Source organism: Aulonocara stuartgranti, assembly GCF_965226115.1.
Source record: "Aulonocara stuartgranti genome assembly, chromosome: 1".
Taxonomy (NCBI): domain Eukaryota; kingdom Metazoa; phylum Chordata; class Actinopteri; order Cichliformes; family Cichlidae; genus Aulonocara; species Aulonocara stuartgranti.
The window spans coordinates 12,728,373-12,753,411 of NC_138939.1; the positions used below are offsets into that span (position 1 = coordinate 12,728,373).

At 37.3% G+C, this 25,039-nt stretch overlaps 2 protein-coding genes across 2 annotated transcripts; one reads left to right on the forward strand and one right to left on the reverse strand.

Annotated features, from left to right (window-relative positions):
- The first annotated feature begins 1,441 nt into the window (after nt 1–1,441).
- Nucleotides 1,442–8,651, forward strand: LOC309706501 (tetraspanin-3-like). Its single transcript, XM_082533090.1, has 7 exons — nt 1,442–1,626; nt 2,907–3,098; nt 4,082–4,156; nt 4,531–4,632; nt 6,641–6,793; nt 6,910–6,993; nt 7,521–8,651. Exons 1-7 carry the CDS (start codon nt 1,564–1,566, stop codon nt 7,611–7,613), a joined length of 762 nt encoding a protein of 253 aa, XP_082389216.1. The 5' UTR covers nt 1,442–1,563; the 3' UTR covers nt 7,614–8,651.
- On the reverse strand, nt 8,642–19,811 carry LOC309706493 (proline-serine-threonine phosphatase-interacting protein 1-like). Its single transcript, XM_082533076.1, has 15 exons — nt 19,653–19,811; nt 18,978–19,078; nt 18,269–18,343; nt 17,454–17,488; nt 17,259–17,365; nt 16,740–16,802; nt 16,412–16,504; nt 15,992–16,037; nt 15,719–15,798; nt 14,949–15,047; nt 14,139–14,235; nt 13,828–13,924; nt 12,216–12,304; nt 11,444–11,559; nt 8,642–11,286 (listed from the first exon to the last, which is right to left on the reverse strand). The coding sequence occupies exons 1-15, from the start codon at nt 19,683–19,685 to the stop codon at nt 11,155–11,157; spliced, it is 1,263 nt and encodes a 420-aa protein (XP_082389202.1). The 5' UTR covers nt 19,686–19,811; the 3' UTR covers nt 8,642–11,154.
- Between the last annotated feature and the right edge of the window lie 5,228 nt (nt 19,812–25,039).

A 25,039-nucleotide genomic window follows, 5' to 3' on the forward strand; every position in this document is an offset into this window, starting at 1 on the left:
GTCACAAGAGAACTATTCTCTACTACTACTACTACTCCCACATCATAACCAGTTCTGACAATTTTAGGTCCTTGTGTAGATTATTCAAGGAAACAGTGCAGGGTATCTAAAAGCATTTTTTCTAATTCCATTCTGACTCTAGAGATAAACACTTGTAAAATATTATGAGAGGATAGGGCATACTGGCAGCAGGTTTTACACATAAAAACAGACAAATAAGAAGGAAAGAGCCCAAGCTGAGATTTATATATGAAAAAACAACCAAAGGGAAGTCTGCGGACAGCAGCACACACAATTTCATCAACCAGTAATAACATGTAAAGCACAATGGTAGACATTATCTAACCTCTTTAGGTACAGGTGCTAGGCCAGGTGCATTTATAACGAGATCATCATAATCTAATAAAAATTCCTCACCTGGAGGAATGTATTTATTTGTATAAAATAAACTTAATTTTCAATTTCAGTTTCGTTTGCAAAAGTTCAGTTTGGACACAAGCTTTTCAACATGAGTTTTAAAGGACAAATTCTGGTCTATAATGATGCTTAAATACTAGTTGTGACCATTTCAGTTTCACCCACTTAAGTATTTTTGATTTTAGGAAGTTTCAGTGTGTTTGCTATTGTCTAAGCTGTATATTTATGAGATTACAAACAGCAAAATACCAAATGTTAATCTGTTCACACTTGAGTTTTATAATATAATCTGATAGGTCAAAATAAAAAAACAAGGCATTCAGTCTCAGTTCATGTTAGGTAGTTTCATTGTATATCGGTGTTAACATGCTTTAAAAAAAGACTCCCAAAGTTTTCAGTCATTAATGAGTTAAGTGATAAGGTTTAAGGTTTAAAGACAGGGTTGAGCTTGACACCATGAAGCTATTTTACTTTGCTAGCTTTGTTAACAAACTCAAAGGACATAGATAAGGAAAAACTGTTTAATGAGTGCAGTCATCGAGATAATAAGACATTAAATAAAATTTAAAAATACATACATGCATTAGTCTATTCATGCCAGTTTATGTTTCTCAGAAACCTCCTGCCTACAATATTGGAAAGCTGCAGTAAAATAGGAGTAGCACAGCTGGTAGTTGGCATGAAGGAAACTTGCAGCTGTGGAGAGCAGCATGTAGGGAGAAGAAAGAAACACCCCACATGCAAATTCTAAATATCAAACTTGTTGAGTTACTTCTAAAAGACTGATCAAGCTCACTTTAACTCTGGTGCTGTGTCAGAACTTTATGAAATAGATGCTGTTTCAAATAACACCGCACGATAGATTTACAGACTCACAGATCATTAGCTCAAATGTAGTACAATGTTGTAGACAAACGTCCCAGCATTACCCCCAGTTTGTTTGTTTTGAATGGTGACGTCACCAGAGCACGTGACCGAGCAGCGCTTCCTTGCGGCTATTTTATTGGTCAAACCTAGAAGAATCTGCACAGTGGGGCAGGACGAAGCCATTTTATTATTTTAACAGCAAAGGTGCAGGTGCATCAGTATTTTATTTTTTAAATATACATATATACTAAGTCTTTCCATTTAAGCTCTCTCGATACGATGGGCCAGTGTGGGATTACGTCATCTAAAACCGTCTTGGTTTTCCTCAATCTAATATTTTGGGTAAGGAAACGGCAGATGCTTGAACAATGTGCAGCATCCCAGTAAGGCCAAGGATGGAGACTGTTAGCAAACTGCGCCAGAGATGCACTGCAGTTAGGCGATAAAACAGATGCATTATATGGCGGTAATTATGTGTACAGACTCACTCTGACGTTAGTGTTTACTGTAAGATGCACGGACCTTAACTGGAAACCCATTTGAGTGGTTAGCAGTAGCTGTAGCTGTAGCGTGTTCTTTAGCTGCCGCCCACAACTTATAGCTATGACGTTATGCAGCAGCAGCTGAGTTAACCTCCAGCGCAGTTTGAGCTGCATCATGCTAGTATATTAAAAGAACAGCAGAGCTAAATTAAAGCATGTATAGATGAGCAAAATTCAAAATATACGATCAAGCAGGATGACTGAATAATATAGAGACGTGAGGCCCAGTCCACACTGCTTATGCGTGCTTTGTCTGCGAGCCTGAATTACCATTATTCATGTGAAGCTATGATGTCGTTATAGCACATGTGGGTGATTGAAATGTCTTGTTTTTGTGTCCAAGTTCATGATTTCTATTTAAAATCATTTATTAAATGAATTACTTGTAGGTTTTTAATTTGATAAATAAATAATATATTTATATTTTGAGTTTATTCAAAAAATATATATGATTTACAATTTTTCCGTTTTGGTAAACATGCCTATATTTGTGTGTGAGTATAAAAGCAGCATAAGGAATATTTCTCTATTGGATATCATGTTGTAGATCTTATATATAATGTTGTGTTTGTAGCATTTTGAAAAAATGTTTTGAGTTTGTAAGGCTGCTATCTTGTCCAGGACTCTCTTGGTTAAATAAAAGTAGTGAAAAAAGAGAAGACTAAGAACACTTTTAAAGCTGGGGTTTAAATTATTATACATTCAAAATCTGATATAACAATCATTTTAAAGCTGTTCAGCTCATTAAAATAATTGTTTAATGGTTTGCATGTTCTCAAATGTCAGGGTGGTGCAACCATACAAAAACTATAGTTTAATTATGAAATCAAAAAACTAATAATAGGGGAGAAGTGTATGCTTTTGCTACCAAATAAAAACGTTAACACAGACGATTAAGTAAAAGCCTGTCTGAATTGAAAATAATTACAAAAGTTGCAAAGATGGCTTAAGTCAGGTGGTGCAACTGCAAGAAGTGTCAGTTAAATTCTTTTAGGCCGAAAATGTATTATTAAATGATTTGCACTCACATAAATTGAAGCATTGGAAAAGCAGGTTATTTTTCCCTGTTTCTCTCTGCAGGCTGCAGCTGGAATTTTATGCTACATTGGAGCTTATGTGTTTATCACATATGATGACTATGACCACTTCTTTGAAGATGTGTACACGTTGATTCCAGCTGTTGTAATCATAGCTGTCGGAACTCTTCTCTTCATCATCGGTTTGATTGGCTGCTGCGCAACAATACGTGAAAGCTCCTGTGGCTTGGCAACGGTGAGTGAAAAAAGTGGTTGTATGCCTATGGTAGGAAACTGTAGGAAACACGTTAAGAAGTGCCAAGGAAGGTGGGTGATATATATCAAGAAAATTTGCAATAGCTATATTTCTGATGATAAAGTAAAAAATACTGAATGGTGTTTTTCATGCTTGCAGTTTTCAGGCAGCACCATTAATATTGTAAGTAAAGGAAGGGCATTTTCACAATATTGGCACTAAAACCTCATTTCTACCTGGGATGCTGTATATTGCTTTGAGCTTCTTAACTAGCATTTTAAAGCCCTTCCTTTCGACCATCACTAATGGTGGTGTTGAGCATAACTTGCAAGTGCTGCGCTTGGGGGAGTCGTTTGTTTACATTTCAGTCAGACATCAGCAGCTGCTAGTATATCATAGCCTTTATATTATCTTCATAGCATGGTTGTGTTTTTGCCTCAAGTGCTGAAAGAAGTTTATGTCTTTAGTGAGAACAGTTTGTTGCACATTTTGAGAACTTTTTGCTTTGTTGAAAGTTGGTGAAGAAACTCCCTTTTTTAATTTACTACTGGGGGATGCTGACAACCGACTCTTGCTGGGAATGTACATACATGGCTTTGCTAAAGCAATAATAATGCAATATGGGTTTTAATGGGAGTTTATTGAATTAAATTGCAGTAGTGGAAGAAAATACTTAAAATGCGGTAAAAATGCAGGGAGGGATTTTAAAAATAAAATGCCAATAATTTGACATTTTCACTTGTTTTGGCAATTTTGATTGATACAACCTCACATTGCATTGAAATTACATTAGAAAAGACACTTTTTATAAATGGGGACAATTATTATTATTATTATTAATTACTAATGCATTCAGTGGCCAACTGCCTATTGATTTAAGAGTTTTAATATAGGCTTTAAGACAGAGAGGAAATGTCTTATGTTCAATATTTTCTTTAATTTTAGATCAATTTTACCATCAGCTTTCTGTCCCTGTTTTTCAGTTTGCTGCCATACTCCTGCTGGTATTTGTAACGGAGTGTGTGGTGGTGGTGCTCGGCTACATATACAGAGCAAAGGTAAACACTGTTTTGCTGGTCACGTTCTCTTCTGTTAAAGGCGACAATGTAATGCTGCTGCTAAATCTTAATTTGTCTCCTGTTTCAGGATAAATTACCCACTGTGGCAACCCCTTGTGAACAAGGAAGTTTTTATGTAATTTACAAATAAATGGTTTATTACTGTGTGTAAAACAGCTCCTTCTGCTGTGAAGAATAAATGTAATTAAATTAGCCGCTCTCATTTATCCTTAATCTGTTTGGATTAAAGTGCTTCTATAATTAGTTTTTTGACAATGTTATAAGACTAAGTCAGCAAATTACTTTGAGTGAGCAATGAGTGGTGAATAGTGACAGTTGTGTTATTTTTTCTTTTCTTTTCTTTGTTTTTATAGGTAGAAGATGAGGTGAATCACTCCATTCAAAAAGTTTACAATGAATACAGCGGCACCAACACTGATGCTCCTAGCCGGGCGATTGATTATGTGCAGAGGCAGGTGAGAAAAAAACTTCTATTGTGACAAATGATTTTGTCATCTAAAACTGAGGAAAAAGTGAGTGCGTGCAGTTTTTAATTACGTTACTTTTTATGCTTTCCTGGTAGTGTGTGTGTGTGTATGTATATATATATATATATATATATATATATATATATATATATATATATATATATATATATATATATATATATATATATATATATACACACACACACAAAATTCACGGTTCGGTTCGATACTTTGGTGTCACGGTTCGATATTTTTTCGATACAAAAAAAATGTTCATGCCTTTTTAATTTGTCATTTATTAAAATTATAAATATATATTTTAACTCAAAAGTACAGTTTTTAAATTTAACCCTAACCCTTGTGCGTGTTTTTTATTTTGACAGTGAATGCGCACCTGCGGACCACTTATGTGCAGCCCTGGTTATATAGCTCGTCATATTGCAGCCACAGAAATTATTTTGTCCATGAAACCATAAAGCTGCACTTTCTTTTTGCCTTATAGTCTGATTTGTCATAACTTCTCCGTTTTGTGGTAAGCTTTTCTTTGGCTGTCACTTCTTCACCCTGACCTGTCTTATTTGGCTCAGCAGAACTAAAATATATATCTGTCTGTGAAGGTTCTCAGTCATCCAGGTCATCGTAGTCAAATATAAATCCTGCTGCTTTTACACACGCACTCACATAAGCTCAGCGATTCTCTGCGCGATCAACCTCTCACATGTTTAAGCTGCGGGAGATTTCACTTGTCATGTTTGCATAGTAAGCTAACGATTAATAAGACGATGTCAGAGGAATTGGTGCACAAATTATCATCACTCACAGATCAGTGCTGTCGCTCTCTATACACAGTTCGCACGATTGCAAAGTGAAAGCAAAAAAACAAGCGCAAATTCAAACGCGATTTCAATATGTCACATATTGACAGTGGCTCACCGATGCCAATGACATAATTACCCAGCTACATTTCTGAAAGAATGCAAAAGCATTGACATATATTTTTCCTTCCTACAATAGCCCGACGGGCAGGGAAGAGATAGATTTTGGTAGCCCGACTTTTCGCTAGCTCCGGGACGTCGGGCTAGCGATATTGCAAGCCCTGTATCTGATTGAGGAATCACTCATCTTTGGAAAAGAGAGTTTATTACAGAGAAATGGCTCTTTCCAAAATAAAAGCTATACTATCCGCTTCTTCTGGGCTATATTCTCAGCAGCATAAGGAGAATCATGTGCTAACAGCGGTCTAAATGACTCGGCTAAAGTTAGTAGCATGCTTGCTTTTTTTTGTCTGCTTCCACTTGTCTTTGCACTAGGATGATGTCGGCGTAAATGTGCAGTCATATTCGTTGTGTTCCCACTAGTGCTTTCAGGTTAATCTCGTTGAAATGACCTTAACGCCACAACACGGCAAATCTCCGTTAACGAGCTACCGCCGATCGCCCCGTGCATGGGGCTAGACGGCCAACACGTTAACGAGCTAACTGCGCTAACATACTAGTTCCCACCCATGTAATTGAGCATTGCATGGCACATCCAACATACTGTTTTACTTTAGTCCATGATTTGCTTACCTTCAGGGTCATACGTCACATGAAAACCAAAATAATTCCAAACGCCAGATCTGAATGAGGGTGGGGGAGGTGCCCTGCGCTCTTCCTTCTGACTATGCTGTCTGTGTTGAGCGCTCAGTGGATCTGCGCTCGACAGTGCAGCCTAGGCGGAGTAGTCGAACGCAGATTCACTGAGCGCTCAACACAGACAGCATCGTCAGAAGGAAAGTTGATAAAATAAATTACAAATGTTGTATTGTTCGATACATATGCGTACCGAACCGAAAGCACTGTATCGAACGGTTCAATATCGATACGAATATCGTTGCACCCCTAATATATATATATATATATATATATATATATATATATATATATATATATATATATATATTAGATGATGAATTTTAAAATTGTAATTAAACATTTTCATCCACCGTTTGTCCTAGCTTCACTGCTGCGGCATTCACAACTACTCTGACTGGAAGAACACCCACTGGTTTAAAGAATCCAAGAACAACAGCGTCCCCGTCAGTTGCTGTCAGCCCAACATCAGCAACTGTACAGGCACGCTCACTCGACCAGCAGATCTTTACCAAGAGGTACACACCACTAGTTTGGTGTCTGTAATTAAATCGTTTGCAGAGACTGTAAGTATTTTCCAGCATGTTACAAGTGTGTTTATAGCTGGAGAACTTTTTTTATTTTTCGTCTTTAGGGATGTGAAGCTCTTGTTGTGAATAAATTAAAGGAGATTATGATGTATGTCATATGGGCTGCGTTGACTTTTGCATCTATACAGGTAAGGAATATAAGCTGCAAACACAAGGGTCTTAAAATGTTGACACCTATATTTTGTCTCGCAGATAGTTATAGTGAGATTTTACATATTTATATGCCGCATCATCTCTCAGCTAAAGCTTATAATCAGAACTATATTTAAAGAGTCTTGCAATAGACTCAGGTGAGTAGGGTGTATTATTGAAACTGCAGTTGTCTTGGTAACAAGTGAACTGAAAGTAGCTCTGACCTAATTGAGACAAAGTAAATGTGGTCAAAGACTCTATGTTTAACAAAGCATCTATGTTTAACAAAGCATCTATGCTGTGGTTGTTGTCAGCATAACATCCAACTTTACAGCCAGAGTCCATATAGTGATAAATACAAGTATAGTTCTTATACATTACAGAGTATGTTCTATAGTGTGTCCCAATATTCCTGTTAAAATTTGAAACTGTTGAGTTGTGCTGTTTAATGAAATTCACATGGAGGTTGCTGAAGGGAAAAAATTAACTTCACAGTTTTGATCCCTGTGCTGTCTGCCTGCAGATGCTGGGCATGCTCTGTGCTTGCGTGGTGCTGTGCAGGAGGAGCCACGACCCAGCGTATGAGCTGCTGGTCACAACCAACAGCTATGCATGAAGAATGCAGCCGGCCAACAAAACACTAAGAAAATCAACAGGAGCGTCACAGGACATGTTCACACTAGTTATCAGCTATAGTTATATAAGCTCAAGCACACCTTGCACAATTCATGATAAAGTAGCGAACACTGACGTTTTGGGTGGGGGCTTCAAGGGAAAACCATTTATTTATTGACATGCTTTCCAAGTTCCTGTTACTTTTAAATGTTTATCCTTTTGTTACAAATACTGAAATATTTACAAAAGCCAAAGTTGTATATGGCTAATTGATTTCTGATTATTGATGTGCAATTTTTTTCTTTAAATTGTGGCTTCATAAAATTTGTGTATATGCCCAATAAGGATGACGAGAAGCTTAAATGTGAAAATAAGACTGGTCGTGTTGTATGAAAGCTTTTTCTTGGCGTGCTATTTTGCACCATGGCTGGAACTCTGGAGATATTTAGTGGTTGTCCAAATGTATAAGCTGTGTTAAAAATAACATGTACTCTGTTACCAAGGCCTTGGTTTGACCAGACAAATCTTTTTAGCATAGTACAGATCTGACGTTTTAATCTTAGCTGTTCCATGAATGCAGTCTAGTTTTTAAGATTTGCAGAATAAGAATTATGAATGTTTGGTTTTTTTAGGTGTTGGAGCAGCATCTCATTCTCAAAGCGATGTTTGGTGAAAGAGTTGTTTATGTTCACAAATATTCCGATTGTAAATTTCCAAATCAGGCTTCACTAACAAGGCATTGCTAAGATATAAATTGTGAATTAACTATTTGGTCTCCAGTGCCATCAGTAGGAGTATTATCAGTGTTACCTAAAGATTTATATATGTAGATTTAATCGGTTACAGTCACACATTTACTTGTTTAGTTAGATTTGTTAAGTTTAAACCTGATTTTTAAAAAAATACACATTCTTTGTACCTTGTAGTGAAAGTGTGTACCCTTTTAATATTTTTAAGCTGTTAAGTTGATCCCATATTTAGCTAGTTCCACAGAAAAATATGAGCGATAAAAGGAGACAAATAAACTCATACACCTCAACTGGATTCTTTTAATTTTTTTTTTCACGTGACAGTAAATATGCTACCAAAAAAACCCAAACCGACACAAAGTACTTAAACAAGCAATATCATATGGCTATATCATCAGGCGCATGGAATTATATTAAACATGTTTAAATGTGCCGTCACTTGACAAGCATAAAAATAGTTTATTCTAGTAGTTTGTTCATCTGTATGTGCTACTTTTGTAGCTGATGGTCTGTGGAAGGTTTACAGAAAAACTTTTATGTACAGCAGATATAAATGATGATTACTACAGTCATATGAAAAGGAACGTTTTTGCAGGATTTTATGCAGTCCTGTGAAAAACACATTACACAGTGGGTAATTATCAGCCTGGTGCTGCTAATCAAATGCAACTGATCATCAGCAAGTGTGACCACCTCTGTAAAAGAAGAAGTTTTGGCAGATTACTAATTTGGAGCATTTAGTTTTGTTATGTTAACGCTACAAGACCACATCTAGTAAATTCCCCAGCAATTTCACCCAAAGTCTGACCATGCAATACTTAGAAAAATTGCAAAAGGCCAAGAGCTACATTCCTCATTTAGGGTGTTATATCTAAGTTCCTGACAGTACAATTCCTGAACGAGTATGGCTTGTTTGGAAGAATTGTAGGGAGAAGATGGAATAATAGTTTAGGTTTGCAAAGTTGTATTTGAGCAAACCAAAAGACCTCCAGAACAAGACCAAAGAGAGATGCCTAGTCATAATGCAAAGGGGCACATTTATTGGAAGCCAACTGCGCATCAGCACAAACACCCCATACCACTGTTAAGCATGGTTTTGGAGGGCTGATAATTTGGGCTCATTTTGCAGCCATTGTATTTCAAAGAACACCAGAGTCAAGAGTGAGGCCATCTGTCCGACAGCAAAATCTTGGCCAAAACTGGGCTATGCAATAGGATAATGATCCCAAACACATAAGCAGGATGGCTGAAATAGAAAATATGTTGCAAAGTCCAGACCTCAACATGACTGAAATGCTGTGGCTGGACCTTAAGAGACCTGTGTGTGAGCAAATGCTCACAAACCTAAATGAACTGAAGCAATGTTGTAACGATGAGTCTTCAACAACAGCGTGAGAAACGGATGAAGTATAAAAACGATTACTTCATGTTATTGCTGCTAAAGGTGATTCTACAAGGTAGTGAATCATAATTTGTACTCAGTTGTTAAGGACAGCATAGAGTTCTATGAAAACCTTCCTTTTCCTAGAAATCCAGCCCTCTATTTTCACCAGCTCACATGTGCACCAAATAAATGGATGATTTAAAAGACTATGTCATAGTTTAGTCACAAACTGCATTTCTAAACAAAGAAGGATTGACAGCCAGAAGCATATACATTTCCGCTGTATATATGTGGCTGCTTAATGCTGTTAAACTTAGCAGTCACTGGTGGTTTACACATGGTACTCATTCTGTTTTCTTGTCATTTGAGATGAATAAGATGATTCATCTTATCACAAGTCATTTAAGTTCAAATTTTAATGAAAAAAGTATGTGATGTTACAGTGCTTAGAATGTACTGGTGCAGTACTAGTTTGCTACTATTAGTAACATACAGATTCATGTTGAAAACATGGTAACTTGACTGAATGAAGGGAATTTTAAAATTCTTCATTGGTTTTCTAAAGTAGATGGCTAACCATTCTTTAGTCATATATTACAAGTATAGGAACTAAAGATGAGATAAACAGTATAGCTATACTGATTATCCAAACCAGTTTAAACAATGAGGCTGATATAAGCTGGTGAATGCATTTCCTTTAACTTGCATTAATTGCTTAGGTAGTCTACTGCTTACTTTTTTAGTTCAGGTTTTTGGTTAGTTTTTCATGTTAGCCAGTATTGTAAGAGCACTTGGGAAAAAAAGCCTGGCAAAAATGTGTGTGTCTGTAGGCTGTATTGTGTGTGGCATGTGTTCGCTTTGGTGTGTGTCTTTGCAAGCGTGCAAGTTTTTAAGCATATGAGACATCTGTTTTGATGTGTTGACATTCTTTGTGTCTACTTTCTTGCATTTGCAACTGTTGTTCTGTGTATACCACGCATGTTGTGGGGGCACAATTGTGTTTACACAATCACAGTGTGTTTGTCCCCCAAAACCAGTCATTCTGGGGGCAAAAATCAGATACCAATAACATAAATTATTGCATTTTATGATAAAACTCATTGTAAGGCAGTGGTTCTCAAAGTTCTTTTTTTTGCATGCTCTATATCATAAGCTATAAACCCCCCACCCCCCACAGTATTTAATTTGATTAATTATATTAACGATAAAAAATGATGCACATAGCATTTTACTTAAATAAAGTTGCATATTATCAGTGAAATAGCCCACCCACATTTTGTGAACTACTTTTTTAAGGTAAAGGGGCAGGCAAGTAAGAATTGGATTTACGGTTCTTTTTCATGAAATTACTATAAATAAATTGAATTTTTCCTGAGATATAAAGAAAATTACTGTATTTGCGTACATGTTTAAATTTTGCCTAGATAATTTCCTGGCACCAGTCCACTAAACCCATTCCTCTCCACCGTCCACCACCCATTTTGTTCTTGGTCCAGCACTCGAACTACTTCTCCTCGGCTCACAGATAGCTCATCTTCTTCCTGATCAGTCGATGTAAAGAAAGCACATCTTAATTACAGGCAAATATCGCTTAAATACAGTACTGCTAATATTGTCTATTTTCTTCTTTTCTTTCTCGATCATCTTGCTCAATGTTCACTTTCTTGCTGTAGGTTTTAAAATAATCATGCAAATCACCTTTGCAGTGTATTGATAAAGCACAACATAGAAGATTTCATCAGGTGGACCCGTGGACAGTGGCACTTCTTGGTGAATGCATGGAAGGGGTGCATATCCGTCATCTGAAAGCTGAACTAAAGCAGAATTAAATGTCAGAAAGTGCAAACACAAAATGTAAAAATAAATAAATAAATTTATTAATCTGTTATGTCTTTTAAGCTCCATGACAAAGATTTTCAAAGTGCAGCTTCTCACACTAAGGGCAAAGGTAGCCACCCACATCCACCCACAGAGTCCAACTTTAAATAGCACAAAAACCAACAAATTCACACACCTATGTGTTTGACCCATGACTACATATAATACTTTTTCTAGCCCCATGTTTTATAATTGCAGTGTGTATGCATGCAAATACATTAAGAGACCAACAGGGCCAGTGATGTGTTACTGTTCAAAACCAACAGTCTATACAGTTTTACACATTTGGCACATACATGACTCATTGGAGAAGAGATTGGCCTCTCATCAAGTCCACTATAGCAAATTTAAAGTTCTTTCTTACTTTTAAAGTGTACTTTCTTGATATAATATTAGAATATCATTTTTATCTCTGATTCATATAGTGAAATGTTTCAAATTAATTGACTGCTCTAACCTCCAATATATGAATAGAAAGACCAACTCTCTATATATGTAATTCATAAAATATAGCAGAACCAACAAAATATTGAAGATTTAGGTCTTTCCTACAGTTTAACAATATAACTGAGTGAGCAGTTGCAGTACTTACATTCTCCAATGGATGACAGTGTAGATCGTGGGCTGAGTGGACTGTCCATGCCAATGTTCAGAGACCTTCCAAGCAGGGGATCAGAACACCTTTAGATCAAGAAAGATATTTAAGATACAAATGTTTACTTTTGTGAATTCACCGAGCAAAGGTCCAAATTTCTAACATTAAAAAAATAACAACAAACGATGAAGATAAAGATGATGATTAACAAAGAGAATATTTTCAGGACATGGTTTGTGTTTAGTTTGCAGAGTACAAAGTATATTATATACATTATATGAACTAAAGTATATTATATAGTATATTATATACACTATAGTATAGTATATAGTATGTTATAAATACTGTTGAAGCAGGTCTCCTCTGGAATTAATAAGTAAGTAAGTTAAATGTATTTATATAGCGCTTTTTAAAACAGGAAGTTATTTCAAAGTAACTCACATTGGAATAAAAACATATCAAATGAAACAATAAAAATGGTATAAAAAAGGTATAAAAGCATATCAATTGAAACAGTAAAACACAGTATAATAGCACATCCAATAACACAGTTTGCTACACATGAATATTACCTAAATGCCTGTCTAAACAGATGTGTTTTGAGCTTTGTTTTAAAAGTAGCTAAAGGGTTGATGTTGCGTAGTGGGGGAGGTAAACTGTTCCACAATATTGGAGCCAAGGTTTGAAAAGCGCGATCCCCCTTTGTTTTCAGATGGGTCCGTGGAATGGTTAGAAGACCACTATCAGTGAATCTAAGGATCCGGTTTGGAGAGTAGGGTTGCAGAAGCTCAGTGATATAAGTGGGGGCCTCACCTGGATTTCTTTTTCCCATTTTAATTCTGCCTAGCCCTGCGAACCCGAACACAAGTGTGGAAAGATCGGCTCTCCAAAAACAGCATGCACCTGAACATCAAGAAGACTGAATACCTTGAATGCGGCCCCCAGACTAACAGTACCATCACTATTGACAGTGAGCCACTGACTAAAGTTGCCCAATTCAAGTACCTCGGGTCCCTTGTCACCTCGGACTGCAAAACTCTACCAGACGCTAGACTCCGTGTCAACGCAGCGTGGATGAAGTGGCGTCAGATCAGTGGAGTCTTATCCGACAAGAGAATGCCAATCTATCTTAAGGTGAAAGTTTATAAGACGATCGTGCGCCCAATGGCACTCTACGGGTCAGAGTGCTGGCCAGCGATGACCAAGCACGAACAAGCCCTTTACACCATGGAGATGAAGATGCTGAGGTGGCCTTTGAGTCTCACATGACTAGACCGAGCGAGGAACGTAGATGTCAGGAAACGATGGGGAGTGACACCGATCACGGACAAGAGAGGCGCGGCTCCAATGGTACAGCCATGTTGCCTGTAGCGATAAGAACTCCATCGCAAAGACAAGACAGCACAGCAATTAGATCTAGGTGGCAACAGGCCACGAGAAAGACCAAAAAAGTGATGGATGGACCGAATCAAAAATGATATGAAGGCTGCGAATGTTACACCAGAAGACGCCCTGGATAGGGAGAATTGGAGGAAGACATGCAAAACATCGGACCCTGCATCGCAGGATATGAACTGCTTGGAAGAAGAAGATTTTAATTCTGTCTCACCTCTTTGAGGGATCTTCTTCTCCTCCTACAGAATGAGCTTGGCCATTGTTGTCCCTGACTGTCCCCGTCTTGTAATAGCTTTCAAACACTATGGGCTCTGCAAGAAGAAAAGTGAACCTGCTCATTTGAGAAATGAGGCCACGTGATACTTTTTGCCTGTCTGTCAATTGAAAGAAAAAGTCAAGAAGCTGAGCTGCACTCTTTATATCCTGTTATTTTGTAGTGGAACTTTTCTCACTTCAACTTTGTACTTATAAGTAAAGGAAACAAAACAACCATCTTTCCAGTAAATACAAATTGTGAAAGCTCACCTGGTGGCTTCAATCCAGTGCCTTTCATTTCTATGAAAGAGTTGTTGTCTTTGGTAATGTCACACTGTTCCAGAAATTTCCTCACCTCCTCGTAAGACTGGTTTTAAAAAGGAGGAATTCAGTACATTTTATATTACTATTATATTACTTTCACTTTTCATTTAGGTTTATGCATAAGTGATAGTTAATTAGGTTTATGAAAAGATCCCGGTTTGGGTTTATATACAATCAACCAATGCTGCTCACCAGCTCTTACAAAATCTTAGATTCCTAAATCCTGGAAAACACACTTTTTCTGTCTGCCAGTTATTTATATTTAGAATGGTTAAGAAAGTGGCAAGTACGGAGCCCATAAAACTATCGGCCAAGTGATTGTAATAACTTTCAAGAAGAAGTCAAGGCTACATGAGCCTACTAACATGCTTCAAGTCACAATCCATTAGTTTATCCAGTAGCAGGCCATAGCTGTGGTCTGACATTCAACTTAAGCACACTTAAGATTTGAAAATTAAAGCCTCATTGAACTAAAATGTGATCAGAAGAACGACAAAGAGTGAAAACTGCACTATTATTACAATTCTGGTTGATAAATTCTCATTAAAAGAACATTTGGGAATAAAATTTTAAAATCAGTTTTTTGTAACTGTTACGAACTTGCATGTTTCATTTTGTTTTTTAAGAAAACTTTTTTTTAGGTTTATCCAGCAAGACAATGTACTTATACTTGATTTAAGAATAGAAATTTGCATTTTTATTCTTCTTGACATTTTTATTCTGTTTAAATATTAAATAAAGGGAAAACTACTTCACCTCATCATCTTTGACACATTGCATGGAGAAATGATTGCAGTGGTCCCAGAGAGCACACCTGAGCATGCTGATGCGATTTCCCTCCAACTGTTGGAACACCTATAATTATCAAATGAATTCTGTGTTATTACCAACAATGTATTATTGTACTATGTACTATTTCAAGATTTGCCATGATACTGGGTTGCAGTAATGCAACTTCTGCATGCGTGCCCATTTCACGTTTCAGAGAGGCAAAATGGGCACAGTGAACCTGTGTGTTTGTTACGCATTTTGAAATGATACCCTGTTGGGTAATGATCAACTCAGTATCACAGCAAAACGTGATATTTGCCGTGACATAGGGTTGAATTGCCTTAACATATACAAAGCTCATTAGTTTCTTTTTTCTCTTCTTACTTACAGGGGCACCACCAAGAGGTGCCGTGTGTGTGTGTGTGTGTGTGTGTGTGTGTGTGTGTGTGTGTGTGTGTGTGTGTGTGTGTGTGTGTGTGTCCACTAGTGACAGCAAAGTCAACACAAAGAGGCTGTCGTTCGAAAAAAATAAAGCAGAACTTTTGTGTGATTAAGTGTGTTTCTGCATGGTTGTATGTTTTTCCATTTGTGGCTCTCTCAGCGCAAGATGAAATGTACTTCTGCAAATGGTCGCTGCCAGGAAGGTTTTCACAGTTATAGGGGTTGTGGTGTGAAGCTATTTCTGTGGTTAAAAGCCATTATTTTGAATAGAGACATGATTAGAAAGCAGTTAACGAGAAAATATTCTGCAGTACCTCGCATGTACTTTTGTGTGTCCCCTCCCAGTCCTGGCGAACAGCTTCTAGTTGAACAATGTTGTTAAAATACACCTTCTCTGTGAGAATAGAGCATAGTTAATAGTTACAGTTAACAAATGAAACACTGGTAAAGAACACAACAATGACCGCCGCACTGTTTTCCACTCTCCTAATTTATTTTTCCATGAAATATTCTCAAAAAAAGTAGTGGACAATGAATGCAATATACTAAAAATGCATGCAAGTTAAAAATAAAATGTGAAGGCATACCAGCATCATTGGCCGCCTGCCTGCATTGCTTTATCTTGTGACGTACCTGTGAATGAAATCGGTGCACAGGAAGCCACGTTCAGTGAGTTATGTAACCATTTTAACACCAGTCAGAGAGACTGATATATAAATACGTTGTATAGGGAATGGTCTTGAAAGAGATAGAAGAAGAAAAGAAAACATCTCACACCAGCACACAAACACACTTTAGTTCCGCCTTGCAAACTGTTGCACAACTGCAGAAAAGTCCCATCATAAAGACTGCACCGCTGACAGCTGGAAACTTGTAGTTCATAAATAGACCTGACAGTGGGCATTTGCATATTTTGTGGTGAATTTCTCAAATAATCTAAAAGTTTGTATTTTGTTGCTTATAAAAACATTTGTCTTTTAGCGAGGTAGCTCATGCACTTATTTTACCTTTTCAGGGTTTTTGGACGTAGCATTTGTTTTCTCAGCCCCCTGCTCTGCCTCATCGGCCTCCTTGCACTTCACCTCATAGTTCTTCTTAGACTAAGAAAAAGAGAAACAAAAGTTATTAGTTCTATTTCCGACAAAGCAACAGGAAGAACACTTTTTGTAAGTGATGCAAAATTTTTTTATTTTTTTAAAAATCTGACTTCTATTTTTTGTGCTTGCTTGAACATAAATTAAACAACCTTTATGTGGTTAAGTTTTCATGTTTATTTCTAAATCACGCTGGTTCCATGTGTTAGTGATAAATGATAGGAGTGGAAGTGTCTCCTACCTCCATGGTCTTCTTGAAGAATGAAACTTTTTTCTTTTGAACCTTCTCCATGATGCTTTCAAACTAAAGATAAAAGGTTGAAATTACTTGCATATGTTGCTTCAATGCAAACCTGATACTTGCAGTTATTGTTCATTAATGAATAAAAGACCTGGATTTTTACTGTTAATGTGATAAAAGTCTTGATGTCACTTTGATAAAGACTGAATTAGTCTTTACTCAAGTCTTGAATCGTTTGATTTTTGAAACTATAGGTTTCCCCTTATCAGCTGCTATCACACTCAGTGTCTGTAAAGTGATTTAAATGGTTGCAGGATTAAGTCAACACTTACGTAACACAGTGTTTTCCAAACAGGAAACAGCCATTAGTTACAATATTATTCTAATGACTTGTGCAATACTAAAAGTAATAAAGAATTATATTATCCTCAGAGTATTCACACCTTAACCATTTTTTTTTTTGGGGGGTGGGGGTTATTTAATAAGTCAGTTGTTAAGCAACACACATTTCCCAAATACCTTCTTCCTCTGCTCTTTCTGACGTTCTCTGAAACTCTCAATCTTTTTCACCTCCTCTTTCAATATATCAGATAGTTGGATGTGAAAGTTTCCAATGTTCTCAATTTCTGCAACAAAAAACATCGAAATGGCACTGTGAACCATTTGACATTTGACACATATATGGGTGTAACTTTACACAGCACATGGACTTACGAGTTTTTAGTTGTTCGAATGATGCCCTCAAAGTGCTGGAAAAACAACACACATTCATAATCAAAATTATTCACCATGCTTGCACTTTGTGTTTCTTTCACAAAGAGGCAGATTAACATTTTTAAAGCAAAATTTTAAGCAAAATAGCAGCTGAGTACAATTTTATTGCTAGAACTCTGCACTGTGTTTTATTGTTTAACCAGCTGCCAAGACCGTGAGGACACCCAAACCTTAACAGGCAGACTTTGTGCCCTAGTTTTGTTTTGTTTTTTGTTTAAAGAAGAAAAGAAAAGAAAAGAAAAAAGAAAAAGATTTATTTGGTTTTACTGCACTTAGATGATTCTTTTATTGGAGGCTCATTGTTTCCTTTTTGCGGCTCTTAGAATATATTGAGTTCAGTACAGATGTCTGAGATAGCAGGGAACAGGAAACTGACAAGTTATGACCTACTGTACACTGAGCGAGGGGCTTACCACACACACACACACACACACACACACACACACACACACACACACACACACACACACACACACACACACATGCACACACACATACTTACACTTCAGTCTCTTTTTTTCTGTGTCTCACTTTCTGTATCACGCACAAATGTGTTTCCTCTTAAAGAATGTGGCGATGATGTGCCTGACTGTAGTTTTATATGTAGTCTTCCTGGTCAGTGCCAGTCACCCTTAACATGTCCATCCCTTACCAAAACCCTTCCAAATAAAAGTTTTTGTCCAAATTGCTATATTTATGTACTAGTTGGGCAGTCTATACAATACATAATGCTGACCTCAAAACAAGTTTTTCACCTTATCTCTATGTGTCCTCCAGCTTTGCGAGCAATAGTCACCAGTTCCTTTCCATACTTTTCCTCTGCCAGTGCCCTGTGGAGTATAAATAAGCAGACAAATCATTAGAACCCAGAATGTATATTTTAGTATTTATTTGTAAAACTGAATTAGCTTATATAAAGTCTGTTATAACAGTCCAACATTTGCCTTGACATGCATATACCAACATTTTTACCTGAAATTTTGTTGCTACTTAAACTCTTGTTGCTCTTTTACCTAAAGGATCACTGACTTTATGTTACGTCATTCTATTCAGGCCATAACATCACAAAGATGATTTTGGTGACATCTTAAGGTTTATCTTGAATTACTTGTCATTATCAATTAATATATTTCAACAATCACAAATGAGTGTTAATGCAGAATATTTTCATATTTCAAGACACAGAATTAAAAGAAGAAATAGCTAAATTCTCATATCTTGTGACCTAAATGAGTCATGGGCCTGCTATCTTTCATACATGACTAGCCACATGTGGTGTTTAATGAGTGAAATGACAACTAGATAGCTATTTTTTTCTTAATGTTATGATCAAGCTGGAAGTTGATTCCATGTATGAAGTCATGTAAAGTAAAGATCATGGAAAGAGAAGCGCAGCTATGATTAAAATCACAGAACCCATGATTTTAAGTTTATTTTGATTGTACAAATACAAGCTGATCCAACCTCATCTTCAATAGCTCTTCCACATCTTTGCACATTTGCCTTCCATCTCGTAACCTTTGGGTCACGGCTTCATACCCAGCGTGGCAAGTGATGTCAGACCCCTGCATTGACGAAACACAAAAAACGAAAACTGCTGCAATAAACAGCATTTCTGAAAAAGGTGTTGCAACATGTTCTAGGCTCATTTTGTGGTAAAATGCAGAACTAGCACTTGTGTACTGCAAAGATATCTGTATGTGGCATGGCAGCCTTAGAGTTAATACACTTGGTAAACCAACCCTCTAGATCGCTTCAAGTGCACGCAGTGGTGATTCAACACGTTACAGTGTCTTTACATGTATGATGTTGATAATTGTGCATATTAAGTATTTTTTTTAAGTTGTAAAGCTTACCTTAACCCCCCCACCCCCACTCCCACCCCATACTGCTGTGTGTCTATACTAGTATAAACTATAATCACTTGTGGTTTACCTGATTTGGCAAATTGTAACTTACAGATGACAGTTAGGGTGTAAAATATATAATGTTTTAACAAGCGATAGCTGACTGTAACGTGGTGTTTCTCGTGGTGTTTCTCGGGTTCCTAAAACAGTCTGTTCAACATAATTAATACATACTATAGTTTAGAAACTATAACAAAGCAAGTAGACAACAATACCACAAAAATATACTTACCCAGAAAGCATCCTTAAACATCAAAGGAGCCATTGTATTTTTTACTTCCTTGAACTAAGCACAACTCTTAGTGCCGACCTCACTTACAGGACATTTCTCCAAATTTAAAAGCTTACCAACAACCTTGTATGGCTGAAACGTCAGTGAGTCACTTTGAATGAGGAAGAGCTTTTGTCCCGTGATGTCACTGACCACAGACAGCTCAGCCCATTTGTGAAACGGCAACTCTTTCACTTTATGTTTGGTCTAACAGTTGTGTCAGAGCACAGCAGTTACATGTGCCTTGCTAGGTAAAGGTGTCAGTATGTCTTTGTATTGTTATGCATTGTTATGTGTTATGTGTGATGTGTTGCATTGCTGATGTAATCAACACTTACACAGAGACAAGCAATATGTTTAAGTGTCACATACTGTAACCAAAAGTTGATGGTTTACTTGCTGCAAGTAGCATTAGTGGTAAATCATAATTGTCTTATTTTAATTATGTTCCAGTGACATTTTTTATCAGTATTTTAAGACATTAATATTATACAATTAAATGTGCTTTAAGGTGATGTTAGACTACTTTGATTCTCTCTTTTCTTCCTTAAATCATTTACCATGTTGTTTTGCAAGATGACATTATGAAGTGCTGCAAAATTAGATAATATTATTTTTAATAATATGTCATCATCAGCATATTAACCTTCTGTCATTAGAGCTCCAGAAACTATTGTTGCCATGTACATTCCAGAGATTACCACAAGAGGGAGCCAAAAATCTTTGTAAAACATCAAGGCTTGTAATATTATACTGGCTAAATATAAGAAGTCTACTTTATGGGAATCAAACCCACCTGAATCAACAGTTCCTAAATCTGTATGGGATGTCTGACATAAAATCCCAAATCTCTCGACCCAGTTGAGATGAATACAAATCTGTGCCTCGGGCATCTCTAAGGGAAGCCACAGAGACACGTGAATGAACACATAGAAGGTTAATATTGATTTTCAAAGTGAGAAGAAGGACAGGCTGTGGCGTCTCTCACCAGTCGCTCAGTGAGATGTGTGAAAATCTTTGACTCTCTCACAAAGCTGGAAAATCATTTTGTCACACACTGAACAACATGCTAAAGGGACTGTACAAATCAATACATCTAACTCAGAATAATGGGGCTTTATTTATTTTATTGTTTTTTTTATTTGCATTGCATATGCATTTTGTTCTATAATTACTCTTTTTATTTATCCAATTAGTGTTCTTTTTTAAATAGGTTGCATTAAAATCCCATCAACTCACTGAGTAACAGTTAATCAGTGTTTGTCATTTCTCAAAGTAATTTCTGGTACTCCTTCAGATTTGAAATGGTGGAATATCAGATACCAATGCTGACATAGATAACGAACGAAAAAGCATCCAATAAATTGACATAAAATAGTAGGAAATTACATCAGTATTTACAATAACTTTTTTTTTCATCAGTTCCCAACCACAGAAAATTTGTATTCAGGAAATGCTGTTTTGGTTTTCATTCTGATTATTTACCAAATGCTTTAGATTAAAGCTAGCTATCAGTAGAGTGGCCATTGCTGGGTTCAAGAGGAGAATAATAATTCAGTTTTCCCACTTGGAAAGCCAAAACACTTACCAGTTAGAGCGAAAATAATTCTTCCAGGCCAAGGCTCACAAGTTTTCACATCATGATGTCTGAGTCCATCATGCTTGGCCTTCGTTGTGACCCAGTTTGAAGCCTCAAATGGAGGGACAAGCCCTGGGAATCAGCTGTGCTTCCAGGGGCTGAACACAAGCCCACACACACACACACACACACACACACACACACACACACACACACACACACACACACACACACACACACACACTTCCTACCCTTCTCTCACATGTTTTCTCTGTCTCCCTCACACTCTCCGGAGTGGTAGTTATTGAACTGTGACAAACGAGCCGTGTCAGACCAGCCCCCCTACCTGGGGGATTGGCTAAATGACCTTTCCATTACCCAACCACTGCTGTATTCCCCCTCCACAGATAGAGTTACACACATAGCCACACAGCCCATTTGCCAAGACCAGTGTCACCAGCGCTACCATGAACCATTACATCCTACCGCGCATTCTACACAAAATTAATTTTTTGTATCAAATTTCAGTACATTTTGATTTTTTGATTTTCTAGATCAATTCTGCAACAAGACTTGCAATAATTTTATATTGATTTTGTGTGTCTTCGCACTTAATAGTGGTCCAAACAGTGTGCACAGGCTGAGAGTGATGTCAGAAACTGCTTCTGCCTGGTTGCTTGGATTTGGACATATATGTAAGTCATCTGCGCTTCTCTCTGTGCATTTTAGCCTCTCACAGGCAGAGTGGTGTGTGACTTAACTGGTTTTCACACATTCTCTATCCTCCATCTTGTTAATCCCCGGCTGACCATTGGCCCCAGCCCTAAATCTCACCAGATACAGAACAGGTATAGTGAACGAAAACGGGGGAGGGTGTGAGAGTTGTTCAGTAGAAAGGTTAAAAGTGGATGAGGAGTGCAGAGAAAGATGGAAAAGGATAAGCAAAGGTAATGTGAGGAAGGGGATGATGTAAAGATGAAAGAGGAAGCAGAATCAGAAGGTAAATGAGAGAGGAGTAAAAGTCAGAGAAAAAAGGCAGGTTTGGATTGAACAGGACAAAGTAAAGTTGAAAGTTAATTTCTTCTGCCTGTTGGCTAAGAATGGAATGAAATGAGTCCTTGGCCACATTAGTGGGAACCTGTTAGGAAGCTGACAGATGGAGGGTTAATGATGTGTAGGCGCAAGGGCAGGGCCTGTAGTTGCTAGTGAGATGATCTGTAGTGGCTGTCATAATACAGCTGAAAACTAACAGCTGAAGGAGGCAGAGGAGAATGAGAAGTGGGAGGAAGAGGAGCGAAAGGAGCAGAGTCACACCAAACCCTGAGAGTGAGCTGAGACCTTTCTCACGTTTGATCTATGTCTGGCTTTGAATGAAACATTTATTAGCTGTCCTAATCCTCAGTATTACTGCTAAGAACTCCAGCTTTAATCAATTTGATCCTCATGTGTTCTTTATTCCCCGGTGTGCTTCCCTGGACACTGAGATGAACGCAGCAAGTGCACACATGTATAAATGCACATACATTTTTTTGTTTGTTTGCATAAATATTTGATTAGCATTGACATCTGTTTTTCAGTGGATTGAGTGAATTTCTATACATGGATACCATATTAGTAAAAAAGAAAAGGTGCATGAGGACTTGTTTGGATGTAGCTGTCCATTTAAGCTGATGTGTACTGGTGTTGACCCTTGCATGAGGGTTGCGTGCCATAAGCAATTCCCCCTCCACCTTATTCCTCTCCTTTCTTCCCCCCACATGGTCCTTTCAGCAGACTGGACTGTGGTGTTACCAGTGGCCATTTTTTCCGCTACAACACATCATGTCCCTCTCACCTGCCTCCCAGTCCCAGTTTTTTTATTACTTTTTGTTTGCCTTTGTTTCCTCTCCATTCCTCTCGCCTCAGTTCTTCCACCTCCACTCCCGATGTCATCGTCCTCCCTTCTTCTCTCACCTCCCTCATGCTCTCCTCTTCTTTCTCACTCCATTCCTCTTACTTTTTTTCTTCATCCAGCCTCTACATGTTCCTGGTGCTATAGTTTCTCCAGACCTTTTAATAACCCATGGTGCTTGTTTGTGCATGCAGGTGTATGTACTCGCACATTCCTGTACTTTTGCTTTTACAGTATGTGTTTATACTATGCATCCACATCTGTCCACGTGTGTGTTGTGAATCTAGAAAGAGAAGGCTGCTAATTTGCTAAGTGGTTTCATCTACTGACATAGGACAGAGATTATGCTTGGCTTCACTGCCCTAATTAAGGCAAGTCAAAGTCTGATGGAGGTGAAGACAGGTGGCCACTCTGTTTTGACCAGGTCCCACCTTTGCTTTGTTGTTGCTGTTCAAAGAGACTAAAAAATGTTTTTTAGAGTGTAGCTATGTGTGTTTGCATGCATGTAGGACTGTGTCGTTTTAGTGGAAGAAAATGGGCTGCATGTGTGCGCGTGTGCAAACCTGCACTTATCCTTTGTTTGCATTTGTTCGAAAGGTTTAAAGGGCCATAAAGTGAAAAGCACCCTGTTATTTGACAAACTGATTAAAGGTATCAAGTTTGTTTTCTTTGACATGGACTGAGTACATTCATCCTGATGCTGTCAGTTGCTGTCCTACTTCTTTAATTCAGGACATTTCAAATAAATTAAATTAGCTTCACTGGGGGAAGGGGGAATTCATTGCAAGAACTTTATTTCTTATAGTTTATTTTTTATAAACTATATATTTATTTCAGCCAATTCTAACTCAAAATATTGTGTTATCTCTTAAAATTTCAGGTTGTTGTTAAGTAAGGCGTCTTAAATTTTTATTTTACTGTCTCACACTGAGTATTTCTATGCGAAGGTGTGTCTTTGTTTATTCAGTCTGTTAGTAAAATGATGACAAATGTCTGAAAAGCTGCAGTGTAGTTGGATGTACTGCTAGAAGACTGCAAATCCCAGAACTATGTTTTAATGAATATCTTCAGGTTACTAAAAGTGGATTAGACAATAAGAGCTGAGATATTATCAGCAGAAAGAATGGAAATTAGCAAGTGTTTTGTCACCCAAGTCTAATATCCAAGTTACATTTTTAGGCTATTATATCTTCTTAAGTTGAGCTATAGCATTTTGACAGTGTGTTATGTGGTATGTGGGTAATTCAGAGAGTTGTGCATAATGTTATTGTTTGTCTCATCTACAGTACAGCTGCTTTTTGCCACATAACTAACACAGCTTTACTAATTTGTCTAATCTTACAATACACACGGTCCTTAAAAAACCCTTTAAAAAACAGAAGGTCGACATTTATAGCCAGCATTGTGTTAGGGTTTCACTCCCAACGTTCATTCACTCATTCATTCATTCATTCATTCATTCATTCTCTTCTAGTGGTTAGGGTTTTCAAAGTTGTAGCTTCAATATATGAAATGAAATGATCTTTACCAACGCAGCCTATAGCAGTATTAATTTTATTAAAGAAAAAAAGAAGAAGAACCTGTTGAAAAAATTGTAAGGCACTAAGTGATTTACAGTTCAAAAAGTGTTTTAAAACACACATACGCACAAACACACACACAAACATAACAAACTGATCTCAGAGGACTTAAATGAGAGAACTATATGCTAGCAGCACAAACATTTATAAATGCAAAATGACTTGATGTTGTGAGGTGATGGAAGCCATAAGAAATGGTTGTGTGATTTATGTGTTAAGTTTAGAGTGGATGAAAATTGTGGCATTTTTATTTCAGTTGTGGGTGCTCTATCAGTTTCATCTTGTGAAGAATAAAACA